Source organism: Plodia interpunctella, chromosome 13, assembly GCF_027563975.2.
Source record: "Plodia interpunctella isolate USDA-ARS_2022_Savannah chromosome 13, ilPloInte3.2, whole genome shotgun sequence".
Lineage (NCBI taxonomy): Eukaryota > Metazoa > Arthropoda > Insecta > Lepidoptera > Pyralidae > Plodia > Plodia interpunctella.
The window spans coordinates 7,089,166-7,108,285 of NC_071306.1; the positions used below are offsets into that span (position 1 = coordinate 7,089,166).

The 19,120-nt window shown below is 34.7% G+C and overlaps 2 protein-coding genes across 2 annotated transcripts in view; one reads left to right on the top strand and one right to left on the bottom strand.

The window, feature by feature from the left end:
• The window catches only part of LOC128674789 (G-protein coupled receptor Mth2-like), a 28,979-nt gene extending 23,057 nt beyond the window's left edge, over positions 1 to 5,922 (bottom strand). Inside the window, exon 1 of the mRNA XM_053753685.1 lies at positions 5,211 to 5,922. Coding sequence (XP_053609660.1) covers positions 5,211 to 5,669 — 459 coding nt within the window. The 5' untranslated portion in view covers positions 5,670 to 5,922. The remainder of the gene's footprint in view (positions 1 to 5,210) is intronic.
• A 3,337-nt stretch (positions 5,923 to 9,259) lies between these two features.
• On the top strand, positions 9,260 to 19,005 carry LOC128674861 (differentially expressed in FDCP 6-like). The gene is made up of 10 exons (XM_053753824.2): positions 9,260 to 9,494; positions 12,491 to 12,679; positions 13,996 to 14,136; positions 15,344 to 15,580; positions 16,394 to 16,623; positions 16,820 to 17,009; positions 17,117 to 17,253; positions 17,379 to 17,515; positions 17,663 to 17,787; positions 18,369 to 19,005. Exons 1-10 carry the CDS (start codon positions 9,402 to 9,404, stop codon positions 18,510 to 18,512), a joined length of 1,623 nt encoding a protein of 540 aa, XP_053609799.1. The 5' UTR covers positions 9,260 to 9,401; the 3' UTR covers positions 18,513 to 19,005.
• The last annotated feature ends 115 nt before the right edge of the window (positions 19,006 to 19,120 follow it).

A 19,120-nucleotide genomic window follows, 5' to 3' on the forward strand; every position in this document is an offset into this window, starting at 1 on the left:
TAAATTTGTCTAAAAAAATTCATAGCATATAAGAAATTTAAAACCGTATTGAAATTAAAACAAGCTATGATTTTATAATTACGTATTAAAATTTTTAGCATATGGGAGTTCTCATGGAACCACAAGCGCAGGAATAACAAGCCGTTTGAAATAATAAACAATAGATACTATAATCCACTGTTTCTGACCAAGTACACTCGGCGACACGGATTTTGGTCATTATCATTTAACTTTGTATTGTACGATTAGCTGATGCCCGCGACTTCATTCGCGTTGTTATGACTGACTATAGAGTAAAAAAGTTTCATCAAAATCCGTTCAATATACAGATAAATGAGATTTCTTTTTTCATATTTTTATTCTATTACTAATTATACATTGCACCAATATTTTTTTATAATAAAAATAACATATTTCCATTTAAAAATATTTAATTGATTTTAATATTATAAATTGCCCATATTTTTATTACTGACGAATTTCTAAAAATAAATTACGTAAATGCAAGCGTCAATTTTAGTTTTGAATTCGTAAATAAAGTAGGTATGTTTATGAAAATCGTGTGTTGGCCAAATTTTCGTGCCACCCAGTGTATTTATTAGCATTCCCCATAACAATATTTAGTGTTGAAACACGTTGGTTTTACTTTACCATTTGCAAATGTCGAAGTCTGGTATTTGTGTGATTTAAATCACTAAGAATAAATAAACCTAAGGAAATGTATTTCTTGAAATTTCAGTAAATAGTTACCATTGTTTTAAGTTTTAATGTTTATTTATTTTAAACATACGAAGTAGCAGTCGTTTTAGTTTGTACATGTATATGGTTATATCTAGCTTCATAACAAAACGCGAAACGTTTAGTGTGTTCGTACGTATTTTTTAAATAATTCTGTTGCGTTGTGGGTTGCGTATTCCAGTCAGGTAACATGGAAAACACCTGTGAAAGGTTTTGATCCTTTTGAACCTACAACGCAAATAGAGAATTTTCTGTGTATTTGTTAACGATATATTTGTGCATCGCAGCTCTCAAACTTGTTCGAGAGGCAATTTAACCGAGAGTGGTATGTTATAAATGCGAAAGTTTATCTTTCTGTATATCTATCGTGTTTTCGTGGCTGAGTCGCTAGTCTTTGGACCAATTTATTTAGATGAAATTTGGAATAGTTAATGACCCGAGTTTTAACATATGGTACCGCGGTCGAACTTACGGGCAACAGCAAGTTAACTATTTATTGGTTAATAATTAATACATTTTCGTGATTTATGCATAACAACATGCATGATATATAAAGTATGTTTATGTACTTGTTTATTTTCTCTTGGACGCACGAGCAGTATGGTTAGTTTATAACGGTAGTTTCTTGAATTACGATGCAGTCATAATACTGCAATAAGTTAGACGTGCAATATCATTTATTATGCTACACCTATATAGTACTTAATACGACTCTGCCGCAGGCTACAACCAGTGTGTGTTTGAGTTTCATAATGACATTCCAACATAAATACAACTACAAAATAGAAAAAAAAAATAATCTTCACTATGTATATCCATATCATGCTGTTTCACATTTCTATAATTGTCACATAATATGGATAGAAGGTATGAATTACTGAAAATCAGTTAACTATTTTTTTAAACCCCGACGACAGAAGGAGGGGAGTCATAAGTTTAATGTGCGTATCTGCCTGTGGCATCGTAGTAGCCTAGTAGCCAAACGAACTGAACCGATTTTGATCAATTTTTTTTTATTTGAAATATAATTTAATCGAGAGTGTTCTTAGCTATATTTGGAAAATTTTTGATTTTAGAAAAAAAAAAGTTTTGTTGACAGAAAAAAGAATGTACTGCGGTTACGAGGTTAGTTTCACAATAGTTAGTTGCATATTGTGAACATGACAAAGGTTGAATTGAAAACTTTATTATTCAATAAACTCTTAGATATTTATAAAATATTGTTGCAATGCATATTTTCAAACCGGCAAGTAGAATTAATTTGAAAGGTATTACCTATATCTTTCACGATTATGAGTGCATGATGTCTTTTTGTTTATGTTTTACATTAAAATACATATTTGAGCTTAAACCAAGAGAGCAGGGATTAAACTCTGTACTGTAATTCATTTTACGAGCATTCTCGGAAACTAAATATGCGTTTGTGAACATTAACTAAATATTGATTGAAGAGTTGTGGTCTCGCTGTGGTTAGGTATTGTTTGCTCACGTACTCATGCATGAGTATTCGTTCATATGTTTTCTAACTTATTTTAAACTTAATATTTGACCTGCGGATTCGTTGCCTTCCTCAAAAATATGTCTATCATATAAAGAAATGGCTGAATGGTAGAGAATGCCAAATAGCGTCTACGATTTGCAGATACCTTTTTTGTAATTTTATGAAATATAGTTTTTAACAATAATAAGAAATAATATTTCAAATCTGATTTCTACAGTACCAGAGGCAAAGCCCTTTTATTTAAAGTTCTTTGACTACGATACACTAGACGTGATGGGAAGTCGGTCCAGCAGATCAAAGCTAAAGGATCAATCGTAGATACAAAATGATTATTTGAATCAACCCTAGGTAGATACGGCTCTCATTGACAGTTAAGTATATAATAAATACGAGTATATATAATAAATCATCTCAAAATCTGAGAGGAAATCAGTTAGGTATATTAATAAAATTAGTTAGTCATTCGTAATCAGTATATTCATAAGTTTTGTAATTATTCTTGACTTGTCCTAGAAATTCGGAATGTGTACTGTACATATTTTGGAGCGCCTAAATGCACGCGCCGCACATATTTTGTATTTTATTTAGAAAAAAAAAACAAAAAATGAAAATGTAGGGAAATATATACTCGTATCTTTATACGCAAAAGATTCAGTGACGTAACGTCTGTATCCCTTACGGGTAAACAGAGCCAAGACTTTCGGAACTTGAAGATTGTGATTTTTCAAACTTTAGTCCTAAAACTATTAAATCAAAATTTGCTGATTGTAATATCTTTATTGTACAAAGAACACATGCTAAAGTATTACATGAATTATTACATGAAGGGATCTTTTTCACTCAACCAGCGATAGTTTGAGCGGATAAAATAGAAAGTTCAGTAGTGGTTGTCACCTCATGACAATGACTAATTAAAGTGATTTTCCCATACAGTTTAAAAGGATTATGCCACAAGTGATGGATAACACTATCTGCCAGACAAAGGACACTATGTATGTAACCTTGCGGAGAAGTCCACAGAGCCAACAGGTTCGGTGATTCATTTTAAATTACTTAACACTAATTGTTTGCATTTCTTGACGTCATCTCGGACGGACCACCCCAAAACACGCATTTTAACTGAATTAGGCATTGTTTGGTCACGTTTACGAGTTTGGGATAAAGGTGTGTTCATAATTACCTTAGCGTTAAAAAGACTGTAGTATGAACAAAAATAAACTACTAACTCCTAAATTATATCGCAGACATTTTTTTATATCCTAATATTGCATATTCAGCAAATTGATAAATGAGATCAATGTGTACCTAGGTAATATTGTTCGATTTTCTCTCTCTCTCTCTCACCTTCAGGTGTTAACTGTGGCGTGAGTACTGACATTTTTTTAAGTAAACTGAAAATTTAGACCAAATAGGGAAAACGCACGGATGAAGATAGCATATTATATCATTTGCTTCATTATGTACGTGCCGTTACAAAACACTTATTCCGGTGTTTTGTTTCGGCTATAGCACAGTCAATAGACAGATGTGGACGTTGGGCGCCGCGGGGGACATAAACATTACGGTAACTTTACGATCTGTCCATGCTCCATTATATTAAATAGGTGCCATAATAAATTGTACAAGGTGCCAAACTATCGCAGCAGATTTGAGCGACCTATGTATCGAAAGAAATCTATAGGAAGATTAAATGTCAAAAATGGAATTTTGTTGGAATTGTTGTATTAGACGTCATCTCGGAATCCCAAACACGCATTTTAACTGAATTGCACATTGTTTGGTCATGTTTACGAGTTTGGGATAAAGGTGCGTTCATAATTACCATTGCGTTGTAAAAATTTGGTGTTTAAAAACTCACGCGGATTTTTCTCTTATTCTCTTTGTTGTCCTTAATATCAGACTTACTAGTTACCTACCAGTAGTAATATGAGGCGCCCAGACACTAACCATAAAGACGTTATAATAAAGTGAATTTTAATAAGAGTACCATCCATATTTTTGCTGCATGTCATGATCATGAAACTAATGAATGTGTAACGTAGAGAAACTTGCATTTGAAATGCTTTCATGTAATGAAATTATATGCTATATATATGAAAATTCAGTTGTTGTCTGTTTGTCAAGATATTTCGTAGTCGAAAAATCTTAATAAGTGTATTAAAGGTTGTGGTGCGATTAATAAAAATATGCATCATCTACGGTCGAAAGATTTTTCGACTATGAAATATCTTGACAAACAGACAACAACTGAATACCACAACACACACCACAACCTATAATAAGTATATTAAAGGTTGTGGTGCGAAAGGTATGAAATTTGGCAACAATTAAAACTTTAAGTAAAAAAAATGTCAATAAATGTTAGCATTGAATTCTTTGTGAACAGACTCTGCGATTACTTTAACTTATATACTTGGTGTAATTAATTTGATATAAGTAGGTGTAATGTCTTATGATTCATTGACGTTAATATTTCTTAAATGTCCAATGAGATGTCTTTTTTCTAAATTCGTAGGATTGACTCGATAAGGATTTGCTTGATAACAAAATACAACAAAGGCTATCTTTGTTTTGTTGTTAAAAACCTGGTGTGTCATTATTTATTTTTGGAACAAATAACAAAGAATATTATCATTTAATATTTGCATACCAATATATGTTTATTTACAAGTATAAAAACCGGCTCTAACGAATTGAGTAGATATGATGTCGTTATGATACGACAGTTCACTAGTTTGTATGCAATAACTTACCAATAGAAGCGGTATAGGTAGTTGTAATAGTCATGCCAGATGCTTTTGTCATAAAATCTAACACTATATCGATAAAGTTTTGCAATAAACTATTGAAAAATGGATAGTTGACTAAAATGTTATATAAAAAAATAATATTGTAACCAGTAACTAGCTCAGTAACTACTATTGTCAAGACTAGGCAATATTTTCTAATATTATGTTTCTTGGATACGTACCTCTTGAATATACAATTCCTCTAAGTCAATGGGAGGGTCGATTAGATATTTAGAACACTGTAGTTCATATAAATAGAAAAAATGTAGATGCGCAGTGATATTCAACAGGTCCTTTCCTTTATAAACATTCGGGCTGAAGAAGCGTAGGGATTCGTGTGTAATCGCTTGACAGGAGTTGTTTATGTACATATAGTTCTGTTTGCAGCATTTCTTTATGCACACCCGGTCGAGACACGGGCATCCCAATCGGGACACAATACCGTCTTCTACAACTTCGTACCATTGTTCAGATTTATACACTGTTCCTTCGTGTAGAATGGAATCGCCGTCCTGAAGATCACCGCTTGTAACGTTAACACTCTGCTGTCTTGAACACGGCTCACATCTCACAAACGATATGATTAACACATTTGTCATAAACGCAAAAAGTTTTCCACCCATTTTCAGCTTTTTATACATAGTTTATTAAATTAATAAAATAAATTCACACTAGACGCACAAAATTGGAGCATTTTGTTATTGCGGAAAGTACCGAATCACCGATAAATAAATAATAATGAAATCATGTTGGGACGTTTATCATGAGTGTCGTTTATCAGGTTACTCGTGAGGTAATTCGATGTACTAGTCTATGATCATAGTGATAAGAGATAAGACGAGCGTCGTCAGTCGTGAGTGGTGGCGTGCGCCCGCCACGCTTCCTGTCCGTAGACTGGACTCACTCATTCGAGGACTGTAAGAGCCACTAAACAGTAAACACCTATTTTATTTAGATTTTTTATTATTAGATATAGATGAAGTAAATCTTGAGTCAAAGGCATTTTAAGAAAATTAATGGATTTCCCGTCCACTGCTGGTATATAAATATTTTATTGTACTGTCAGACCAAGCGACCACAGGTACTAATAAAATACTATTTAGTATTTATTGTCTCTGAAAAACAATACGTAGATGTTTTGGGCATGCAATCTGTATGCAATAATACATATCAATCATAATCAGAGTAGTCACCTGAAGTCAAGTCCTTTATATTTGTGACGTAAGTATGGACTAAGAACTGATAAAACCAACGAAGGATAAAAATATGTATAAGTAAACATACATTATTTAATAAATCTTACAAGACGGTGTATCTCTGGGCAAGAGTATTTATTGAGAGTATGATACCTTGATACCTTTTGTTTTGTCATGAAACAAAGATAAATACTTAACTGAACCAAGCGTATATAATATTTATTACACACCCGATTTTATTCTAAACATAGAGCATGTAATGTAAAATGCTACAGATAGGTATAAGTAGGTAATTATAATGCCATACTAAGATAGTTTATAGGCCATTCGGAGTTAGAGAGGGCCACCTAAGAAATCCCGCGGCGATATGCAGAACCAACGATAACAAATAGGCTACGTTGTTGCTTTGAGCGACAGTGGCGCCATGTCTGCAAGAAGTCCCTTCTTTCATGGCGCGGTCTGTAGCATCGTGTCGTAGTCGTAGCCACCCTGGCGTAGCATCGTCGTAGGCATCATGGTAGCTGCACGACCCTTGCTGCTAAGTATACAAGAAAAAATCTGCGTCATTCATTTGTTAATCACCTTTAGTACTTAATACATACTTGTCTTATTTAGCTCGGTAAGTATTTAATTTTTTGATTAGTTTTATTGTTTAAATCATTCGCAAGTAATTGATGTTATTTAGTATACTTCAATATGTATATATATATAATATCTCCGATTTATATAAAAATTCTTCTGTCCTATTTTAATTTTAAAATATAATATTTTGTCTTTAAAATTGATTTTGTCGTGTAAGTTTAAAATTTATAGCTACTTGTGGGAGAATCTAAAAAATACTTTAGAGTTGCACTGCGAAGCTCTCCGTCAAATTTTGACGTACGTCAACACATGTCAGTGTCAAACCCTATAGAAAATAACAGAGCACACGACGGAGCTACGACGTGCTGCGTCGTCGCAACGGAGCACGACTGAGCAGTGGGAACACGCTTTTAGAATTACTTCTTATATATGAGGCATTGAGGAGACAACGTGGCAAAAGGCAAAAAAGGCGTCTATTTTTCTACTTTTAACACGACGCGACAGCAGCAGACCATTGCAAACACAAACCATTGCAATGCCAGGCCCACACTGTCGCCGGACTCAGACACATGCTGAGGCGAATGCAAATGCGAGAACATTGCATAGTTAGTATGAGGGTTTATATTTACCGCAATAAAAAATCAGCAATGTTTGGCAAACTATTCGACGACATTGTAGAGCCAGCAAAAAGAAAATATTATTTAATTTTTCAAATAATATACTTAATACTTTTTCTACGATTAAATTTCGTTAATAGCGCGCCATCTATCAAACTACAATTGAAGTACGTACCATACTAATTCACATTCAATAGCATGATGTCAGCGACACACTATCCCCGAACTCGGACAGATGCCGACACAAATGCAAGAACATTGCGTAGTTTGTATAGGAGCATTTATTTACCGCAACGAAACCGCCACCATTACCAGCAACTATTCGGAAAGTAGCAATTATACTCAGGCAACGTAGATCAAGGTCAAGCAACACCTTTCTGCACAGTTTTCTAACAAACAAACGTTAAATCGAGGACCTTTGCTAAGCCTGTGGAAGTGGCCGCAGCCCAATATGGGGGAACCTTGGCTCGCTTCCGACAGAACCAACATCTATCTGCATGTCTTGGCTCAGCCTAATTATGGATATGACAAGTTTCACGTCTATAATGCAACCTTCGTCTAGTCCAAGGATTTTGCAAGTCCCTTCCTTTTGTGTCAAATTGCTATTACTTACTAACTAATAGGTACTGCATTGTATTTTAATAACTATTTGTAGTCGATTTTATGCGTTAACAAAGCAAACATACATAACAAGATATAATGTCTTGCTTCATCTAAGGCTGTATCATGCTCCCATGCACTAGCGGCCCGTCCCGGCTTCGTTCGGATAAATCTATCTATTAATAAAAAGCGTAGAAAAATCAAATCGGTTATTTTTGAGTGTATCGCATACAGACCGATGTGACACGAGGGACTTTGTTTCTTGGCCGGCACTTCCCTAATTTTGAAGGAATACGTTTCTATGAACGCTAATAGTAACACGCTCTTTTATTAACATTTATTTAATTATTCGATATTTCGCTTCTTAACGATGCTAAAGTGACATTTACGTAAGTGTCAAAACATTATTAGAGATGTCACGTTATTATCGTATAGTAGCGATCAAAAATTGTATGATTTATATAAAAAAGTACTCCTAACGGAACGCTATAAAGAACGGAGTAGGAGATATACATAGGAATTGCATTGTAAATAATGTTCAAATATCATGGCCTAGTGAATGAGTCAGGTCGCTTATAAGGAGAAAATATTCGAGGGCAGAGATATAGGATGAGTAATGCAGATGATGAACGATTACCTTTTAAGATCCATGGAATGTGGCGCCTGTGATTCAAATTAAAAGAAGTTTTTTTACAAAAATATCATTTTGGACACAAGCTTTTATCGTTGTTAGAGAGATGTGTGACAAAAAATCATGGGAGTTCCCAAGATCAAGTCATGCTTATCATAATAATGCATATATTGTCATCTAAACTAAACGTGTGTACACAATTTCAGCTTAATCTGTTGAAGATATCTGCTTCAAAATTAAGTTGCAAGATGCTAATCTCATTAGCACCTGAGACATATTGACATTGTTACATTGCAAGTTAAATAAAAGCTTGTAATAAAAATACGTAACTAGTTAACTATTTTAATAATTAGTTTTGTTATGCATTCATACGCCCCTGTCTATCCGGGACAGTGATGAGCTATCGAGGGTTCATTTCCAGCTCGATTCCAAAACTTTTTCATCTCATCATAATTTTCAAAATCATTAAAAAATCCGGATAATGGAAAGTAGAATTTTGACGCATTCGTTACTGAATGTGTACTCATGAGAATATCTGTTATCATTGCTCTGCATATATATTGCTACATACAAGTTCAACTGACTTCTGACTGAGTTGAGCAAAATACTGTCAGTACAAAACACAAACGAGTGAGCAACGCACGCGAATTACTCAATACCAAATACGTGTTTTTTTTATTCCGAAGTTGAGGTTTAACTTCTAATGTGTCATCATCGGACGTGACGAATGTTAAGTGTCAGTGAAAAATGTCTGTTTTATTAAAAAATGTGATTAACTGCATATGGCATGCGTTCGATTCTTTACAGAATAAGGATTTAGTGCATAAATCTAAATTAAAGGTATGTCTTTTCTATGGGTATTTTTTGTGTGTGATGTTTGGATATTCAGTTGAATTAATTCGCGTGTCTTATGTTTCAAGTAGGACAAAAGAAATAAACCAATTATGAATGCTAATAAGTGCACAACCCTACATAATAATTAATGACCTAAAAAAATATTATTAAATTCCTTTTTTTTTGAGTGCTGTTGCTCCAAATAACCTCATTGTTCTTACTTCAATTGTTCTTTTAAGCAAGTGATATTTTTTATATATATTTATTCAGTTGAATTTTTAAGTAGTCCATCTAAAAGTGCCCACATATACCTATATGTGGGCAACATATACCTAACATTCTAGAATAGAGTTTTGAAAGCGGTCGAGACTTCATAGTTACTAATATATACTTCCAAAATATATTAAGTATGATTGAAAAATGCAGCTGTACAATGAAAAAGTACCTATTGTATTGGAATATACATGAAACTATTTCATCTCTAATAGTCTAATTACCTAATTGTGAAACTTTATTTGAAATTTAACTGTTCTTATCTAATTATCTCACAATAACAGCTGTCGCATTCCAGTGGCTTATTAAGCTCGCTAGTAAGAGCTTAAAATGGCAGATGCAATATATAATAACTGGCCTCAACTTTCTCCCACGTGTTGTTCCTGTTATGTTAAATGCCAAGTCACTGCGGGTCGGGTAAAGTAAAAGGTAGAAAGAGTATCATTATTTTGATATTGTTTATACATAGGTACATATAGCATACTAGCTTTTACTTGCGACTCTACATAGAGCAGCCTATGTAACTCTCCATAACAAAGATCACTTCGTTCGAATGCTCCTTTTTCATGTAAAAGAAGGACAAACACACTTTCACATCTATAATTATTACTAACGGCCCGTCCCGGCTTCGCTCGGGATTAGCTAGCTTGGCAGATTGCTCATGAGACGTTTCGCTTTGTTGGACGTAACTATTTATATTTTCTGATCGGGAGGGGGTAAATTCTCCACGTAGTTTTTGAGTTTATCGCGTTCACACAGGGGAGCTCTTTTTATAATATGTAATTTCGCTAGAAATTTAATTCTTCAGACTTTAAAGCATAATTTATTTACTGAATTTTATACCAAATTGTAACTGTTGTTAAACTTTTAAAAGTCAAGCTGGTAACTTGATCATAAGAATTCCGGTCGCTATGTTGTTTGTGTAAGGATAAAATGAACGTCAATCAGCATTGAGTCTTGCTTGATTATGCGCATGTATTTGTGCATAGAAATACGACAGACGCCAGCCTGTCCGAGATTGTATACGTAAATGCCTTATTCGTTTTATTAAATTTACAAAACGAAATAGATGATTGTCGCGATGACAATTGGAATTAATACTATGTAATGACGGCTCCACACTACCCTCACCTGACTTTGGCGGATTCTGCATACATTACTGATTTTTCATTGCGGTAAATAAAAACACTCATATAAACTATGCAATGGTCATACATTGCCGTCGGCATCAGCCTACATAAATATTGATGCTTGCAAGTATTTTTTCGTGAATATTTTCTGGAAAGACAATTTTGTTGAATAAATTATTTACGGGCATGTTCCAATTAAATTGTAATATAAATCACTCTTACATGTAGTTTGGTAACGGGTTGAGCACTAATTGGATGTTTAAATTCGAACAACCATTAAAATAATTTTAACTTTCGAAGTTTTCGAATCGAGTTTTTGGTAAATATTTGTAATAAGTACCCAGTAGTTGTGTTTTACGGCAATAATACATACTTTTTCCGTATAATAGTAGTATAAAAATTATTATTTTTCTATTATATTTATTTATTATTTTTAAAAAATTAGTTAGGCATGCGCCTACCATCAATTTCAAATACAGCGCAGAAATAAATCGCAGTAGCGTATTAAAAATAATTGGATAGTACAAATTTGCGACGCAGATCTCAATACGTACGGGCAGAGGACAGCGCGATATCTTCTTCCGAGATTAGTTAACGCACTACCCACCTCTGTAAAAAATGACTTAACTCCTAAAAATATTAAAAATAAACTTAAGTCCTACTTTATCGAACAATTGTGTTAGATTGCAACTTACTACTAGGTACTTGTTTGTTTATGGTCTACGTACGTGGTTCCTATATTACTGTTAAGTGATTAATACAAAATATTTTATACTACTGCTGACGTTGATGCTCACTGTGGACAAACCTCTGTGGTTTTTGTCAGTGTTCTTATATTATGTACTATATATATTTGTTCTTTATATGTGAAATAAAAATATTAAAAAAAAAGTACCTGTAGGTGTAGGTAGGTAATACACCTCTTTTTATCTACGAAGCTAAACCATCGGATTAAAACAGGTTAGAGACCTTGACCAATGGGGACTTGCCTGCCTGCTATTTCATGAATAATAATTAAAATTTAATTAAATTATAAGTACTTACTAAGCGATCATCAATGTTATTGACTTTGGGGTTAGAGGCGTTAGAGCACGACACGATTTAATTATAGTTTAACTTATTGAATGAGGAAAGTAATGTTTTAGGGTGTATATTATGCTCTAATGTTCATAAAATATCAAAAAATAACATATGCTATTCGGCCATCAGACGGTCGTGGGTGTAAGGTCATTCACTATGGCATAGTAGACATCATACTTACCTATAGTATAGCGAACATCAATAGTACAAACGGCAGTGAGTCATGCTAAGTAAAACCTTACGACACCGACATTGTAATAGAACATAACATTACTATGTTGTATCCACATATTAGTCTATGCGATAGTTACTCGATGATTACGCTTTCAAGGCAAGTCCACGCGGCGTATTGGCTTCTGAAGGACGAAGTAATTTTTCAACTTCTATTCGAAATGAAGCAACTTGATGGCTTATTATAAGTACCTACCTATGTAAAACAATTAATTTACCTCATTGTAAGCTACTTACGTATGTACGTGATAACCTTTCGAAGTTAATAATAGCAGATTTTTAAATTAGGTGTTGACAGCAAACATTGGCACACTTCTCGACTTGTACGGGGTGGAGAAAGGCTTGGACCATTTTAAGTCATCCCAGGAGTTGAGTTTCGACGAGTTCCGCTATTACCTTCAGCATGAGGTGTTCAGCTCCCTCCCGAAGACTGTAACACTGCCGGTTATCAGGGAATATGAGAAGAAAATCAGCGAGGTAAGCTGGAGATCTAGATATTTGCACCTTTTTTGTATTTTTGTAATCGCTCTTGGTCGCATTTATTTATTTGAAACTTTATCACTATTTATATACCAATGGTAGACTTAACACCATATGATATTTTTGAGCAGTTAACCAGTCGCAAGGCAAAGTATTTATTGCGTGCAATGGAACACAATACAATGACAGGATCACCACTGTCTTCAGACTATAGCTGAAACATCAATTAGAGCTCAGGTTTCCTCACGATGCTTACCTTCATCAGAAGCAAATAGTAATCTGTAATGAAATGCGGAACCATGAGAGATCTAATAGCAATGACTTTAAAACAAACCGAGTTATATAAAGATCGTTTGAGATGAACTAAAGCAGCTACATGCAATCAAATTTCTGACATCATATATCACACTATAGTTAAGATTTGGCGCGAAATCGGTGTCTGCATTGTTTTGACCTTGATATCGGTCAGAAGCAGACGTAATTCGTTTTATTAGAATGGAATTTTACAATGATGTAACCTCCACAGTTACATTCATTTTTGCAAAATTTTAGTAAAATCAGAGATAAAAAGATTACTTAATTTGGAAAAGACTGATCCAAGTAAGGTTTTAAGGTACCTTTATTCAAGGAATAATAACACAGAACTTCTTCTATGTAGAAGAAGTTCTGTGTTATTAGGCCTTGATACGTAGATGGCACGTAGATATAGGCATGTGCCTACGTGAACCCTTTTTTGAACAATTCCCTTATTTGAGATTTATCCACATAATACAATGGATAAATTCAAAGTTGAGTGAGTTATATTACGAACTCAACTTTAAAGTTATTAATTGGTACAATACAACAATATTCTTTATAGTCCAAAGGCAATGTCCATAGAATCGTAATAACATCTCAGGAATAATCTAACAGACACACCTATGAGCTAAAGCAACATGATTGTGTTGTTCATTGTATTTCAGCCAAGTGCAACGCATACGTTATTGGTGTGGTAACTAATAGTGATAACAACTAACGAATCCAACTGCAATGTAATGTGGGGCGCGATAACAATGAACGCTTTGTTCCAAATGCAACGTTCCAAGTAACTAATTGAACTCTTACTTTTCGCCGCAATCACAAAACACTTGTTGATAATTTTGTGTGTGGGTAGAATATATGCTTTTTAACCCGAAATCTTGCACACGCCACGTTGTTTGACACAGCTTGTGGAAATTAAGTTGAGATGATTTCAATCGGCCTATGCTTGCATTTATGCTCTCAAATGTAATTATTTCTGTCCTAGTTCCCAGGTTTAACAAGTTTATTTTCAGGTGTGCTGGCTGGTGTGCCGCAAGAATCTGCTTTCCAGAGAGAAGCCGATCTTTGACGATGATTCAGTTTTCAAGCTGTTCAGAATATACTGCCTCCTGGCCGACTTGGTGCAGGAAGCTGAAGACACAGCACGCTATGTGGTTAGTACTATTACATAAATGTTTATTGTATTAACAAGGTGTGGTATTCATACTTAAAATGATGTGAATACTGTCTTCACATTTATGTGTTAAGTTATTAGAAGTTTAGGTAAGTTTATAATTTTTCACAAACTATGTACTTACGTGTCCTACTTGTACCTACTTGCTTTATTTTTTTCATAATGTTACTACTTATGCATATTGTCCTAATAATATGCATGTGACATAGGTACATTTTGGCTCCTACATCGACAGACATTTCATAATTTGTATGCATCGATTGGTATTTGCGCTGTTTATTACCACATGGAAGGAATAATAATTTTACGTAACTCGTAACCGCCAAATCTTGACGAACTGTTTGCCGACAGTATAAATAACACATAAATATCACTACTCACATAATAGCACGGTCCTCAGTCACCTTTTGTCCTCCTTTTACAACAAAATATAATGTTTGGCATTTTGTGATCACAGAACACGTTTTACGCTATAAAAAGTCAACAATACCAAACCACAAAAAAGGCAATTTTGGACGTGTAGGAAGTTAGACCTTGCGCTAGTTTGCTGCAGTGCAACATATAATAAGTATATTTAAATTTAGTGTCTCTTGAATGCCAAGGCAAGATCATAACAACCAAATTATGTTTCGGTGGGAAAAGTCATTTCTAGCACAAAAGTTTTAATAAAAGCAATATCTTTAGTCGGAGCTCTTAATAAAAATGAAGAAACAAAACAAATTTAGAAACATTATGGTGCATATAGAAGCGAAGAGTAGTAGGTACATACCTATATAAGGAAAAGCAGTTAGCATATTTGTTCAACATATCTGTAATGTAATGGATGGAACGTAATTACAAGTATGATGACGTCAGCAATTAATGTTTAAACCGATCTCTCTTAACGTTAATATCATTCTATTAGCACCACATGTTGTCCAGACGTCATTCACAGGATGAGGTCTAGAGAGGTCGTTGACTTTAGTTCAGGATAAGCAGAGTATAAGTGACTATGTCTTACATAACTTGTTTTATAAATATACTCAAGGTACTTAGTTTACTATATAGTAATTGTGTAAAGTACCTAACATGTTAACAACAATGTTTAAGGTATATTAATCAAATCTACATTTCTCAAGGTCCAACTTCACTTGCAACTGTATTTCATTGTTGCAAATCATATATTGACGATGAAACATTGATTTTAGGTAGTCCTCCAACCCTCAGAAGCGGGCATCGTAGCGGAGCAGTTGGTGCTATGCCTTGGCATGCGCTGGGACACAGCAGACTGGGAGGCTCTCGGCTCCTCCATCGGCCACTTCAAGTGGACAGCGTTCCTGGCTGTGTTAGAAGCCAAGTACTGCGACCAGCAGCTACATTGCAAAGCGTTGGTGGAAGCCGTCGATGAAATATACGATGTATTTATTGAAGACATTATCAAAAAGGTTGGTAAATAAATCATTTCATGCCATGACTTTTTTCTTTTCATGATGATTTCAGTACAGCAATGTTATCTTCACGTTAAATAAGTTGCCCAGTTGCCATTATAACGTTATATAAAATTGCCATGCCATATGTTGCCATATTACGTTAATCGAATGAAGACAACTAACTAAATAAGTATTTAAAAGGCATATGTGCGTAAATTATGTTACTTCCATCATGGCTGCCCCTCAACAAACTGCACGAGTTGCCTGTATCATCAAGATGAGCTGGTTTTGCTTGAGGTTTGAGTATTGCATACAAGGAAACAAAAAAGCATTGTTTAACGTCGAACCTATCACGGTACAATGGGCAAGTGATAATGTGTAAACAGGAAGTGTGACTCATTGAACTCACAGTGGATATAGTGTGAAATAATTCGTAGAATTTTAACAGTTATTTTAAGATCTGTGCAAGAAATGTGGTCAAGTAAAGTAATTAGTAACTACGTCTACCAATATAAATCTGTGACGTCTACTGAATCAACTTTTAAAAGTACAGACATAAATATAAGTAGGTAATTTTATCACTTTTGCAGTTTCCGATACCCGAAAAATATATCCATTGGTATTGAGATTGCATAAGTTTATCTTGAACTACTCAATTTTTCGATAGCTGCTATGGCGTTGGGCCAGGGTGTACTTAGGTCTCACCAATCCGTACTGGATCCCCTTGGTGTGTCATGACCCACCTTCTTAACCACCCTTAAGAAAGACTAGTTCTTCAGCAGTGAGAGGACATCAAAATGGCTGATGAGCAATTTTTTGAAATTTTAGGGCTATCTATACAAGCGAGGCTACCTTCTTCCCACAATGCGGGAGTATTGGTGTGTGCTACAACCTTGCGCGCTTACGTACTACAAGAGCTCATCGCAGAAGGAGCAGTGTGGTCGGATCAATATCGATGAGTACTGCTCTGTGGAGGCCTGTGCTGGGGAGGGCAAAATCCAGAAGTTCCAACTCATTACGCCTGAGAGGACCTATGAGTTTGGCACTCAGGACCATAAGTAAGTGAACACCATTCCATTCAGTTTGTCTGTACTGTTACTAATTAAAAACAAAGATATTTTAAAGTATAACTATAAAGTTTGGAATCATTGTTGAGGCGGATAAAAAATCGAATACAATCAATCGACAAGTACATTTATGACATTTAAGGCACTCAATTATCAATTCATGTCTATATTAATCATTGCACTCCAGGAGTCGCCTGCAGTGGATATCAGCAGTGCGCCAGGCCACTTCACTATCGGGTGGAGTGGAGAGTTTCCAAAGACGAGCGCGGGCATACCGGCGCGGTGCGGGGGCGCGGCGGGAGCAGGAGGTGCGGGAGGCGCGGGTGAGGCTGCAGCACGAGGTGCGTGCGCGACTAGCGGCTGAAGCGCAGGCGCAGGTGACGAAGATAAACTTCATATTCTTACTCTTTCACTTATTTCCTTCAAGTTTTTGATTAAGCAATGAAGAGTTAGCGGAGAGATGAAAATAGTTTCATTATTTCAGGAGTTGGCTGAGATGGCGCAACAAGATAATAAAAAACTCGAAGAACTGAAGATTACTCAAACGGAATTAGAGAAGTTGCTTCAAGAAGAGATCCAAGCTAAAAGGGATGAAGAGATAGTACGTGCATTACAGGCTAGGTAAGTTCATTACAACAACATTTTAGTCATTGTTACATTCAGTATTTCGGTTGATTACTTAATTGCTGAATTATGATTGCGAAGTACTAATTACATATTATTTTATATATAATTAATTATTTCAGAGTTTTAGCAGAAGAATGGGAAAGAAGGGAAGAATTAGAAAGACTACAAGAAGAGCAACATAAAATGTTAGAAGAAGAAAGACTAAAAAGGAAGAAATTCGAAATGTTACAGGCTGAAAAGGAAGCACAATTCAGAGGTTAGTAAGTAATACGAATCGAATGTTAGATTCACGTCTAAAAGTTTGCAATTTACTTTTAATTTCTACAAAATTATGTATTAGTTGATAAAAATCTCAAAATCTTTTCCCAAGCATCTTTGACTTCTATTTATATCTTTATTACAGAAGCAGAAAAACGTTTGAAAGAATTAGAAATGGAGAAGCAACGATTAGACGAAGAGTTGAAGGTAGCTCAAGAGAAGATATCAAAAACTGAAATAACGACAAAAGCGCTACACGTACATCTACGTGTAAGAATTATTTTGATAATGACTTGATTACTTGTCAAACAGACAAGATTGAATGGGTTACGATTTATTTATTTAAAAAAACTAGCTCTTTCTTCTCAAAGTTCAAAATCAAATTTGTTGTTGTTTAACTCATGGAATTAGTAGGTACTCTGTACACATGGAGAAATAAAAACAAGAATTGAATATGTGACCGTCGCCCTCTTTCATATCCATATTTATATTTAAATATTATGTACCTACATAATTATATCCGTAGGATATTTGCATATTGTATGAGTCATACATACGGCTGGACGAAGCTTTATATGAGAAGGTCGATCGAATGTTTTGCCGGCTCCTTACTATCGCAGACCGTTGTCGAAGTTGGTGGATTCGGCATACAATGCTGCTTTGTTATTGTGGTAAATAATAGCATTCATACAAACTACGCAATGTTTATGCATTCACGTGGCCACATTTCCGAGCTCGGCAATAGTGTGTAGCACTGGAGCCGGCATTTTAAATATTCGATGAAGCAGTATGTTTGTATTACCTGCCTTTATTGTAAAAATGGTTTTCAAATATCACAATTTTTCCTCCAGGACATTGGCCCAGCGCTTCGGAATGGTGAACGAGCTCGTCGTGCCATATCCTTCGTCCCGACGACCAAGAGCTCATCGGACACGCTCATAGACGTGAGAGCTGTACGGCATCTCCAAGTGATCTCCCAAGATGAGAAGTTATGATATGTTGATAGGACAATGATTATTAGTTTTGCCCTTCTGTCTAATAAACTGGTTTCTTTTTGGAATCTCATTCTAGAAAAGATTTACCTATAACGAAAGTCATAGAATATACTTAGCGCTATTATATAAGTACATGATATAGTTGCTAAGTTCTTGGTACTATGAAGGATAATAAAAATTCCTTTTAACGGTATATTACTATACTGGTAGTAAGATTGGTTGTAACAAGGGCAACGCATATATGTAAAACATACACAAACTTGTTTTTATTATTTCGCTGGAAAGGTACGTTTTATTTGTTAATTATAAAATAATGTATCTACTTTAAACTGCTCATTCATTAATGTTATACCTATTTTAATTTAGTTTTTTTTCTTTCTTTTTATGTCTATAAGCTCAATACTTAATCCGTAAGGATATGTTCTCGAAGCGCAACAGATCTTAATGGCAAATGCTTTAAAATCATGCGTTAATAAAAAGACCTTTTAATTGCAATGAGTAATAAATTTATTGCGTCGTATAAAATACTAAAAGTATAATCTTACAAAGTAAACATGTCTCATTAAAAAATAAGTTACATAAGTACATATTTCGAAAATAAATATATT

Excerpts from the sequence above, each read along its gene's own strand:
- LOC128674861 (XM_053753824.2), top strand. The coding sequence starts at position 9,402 with ATGTCTGTTTTATTAAAAAATGTGATTAACTGCATATGGCATGCGTTC. Across the intron at positions 12,680-13,995 it reads ATGAGAAGAAAATCAGCGAG|GTGTGCTGGCTGGTGTGCCG; the intron begins GTAAGCTGGAGA and ends GTTTATTTTCAG. Across the intron at positions 17,516-17,662 it reads AAAGGAAGCACAATTCAGAG|AAGCAGAAAAACGTTTGAAA; the intron begins GTTAGTAAGTAA and ends TCTTTATTACAG.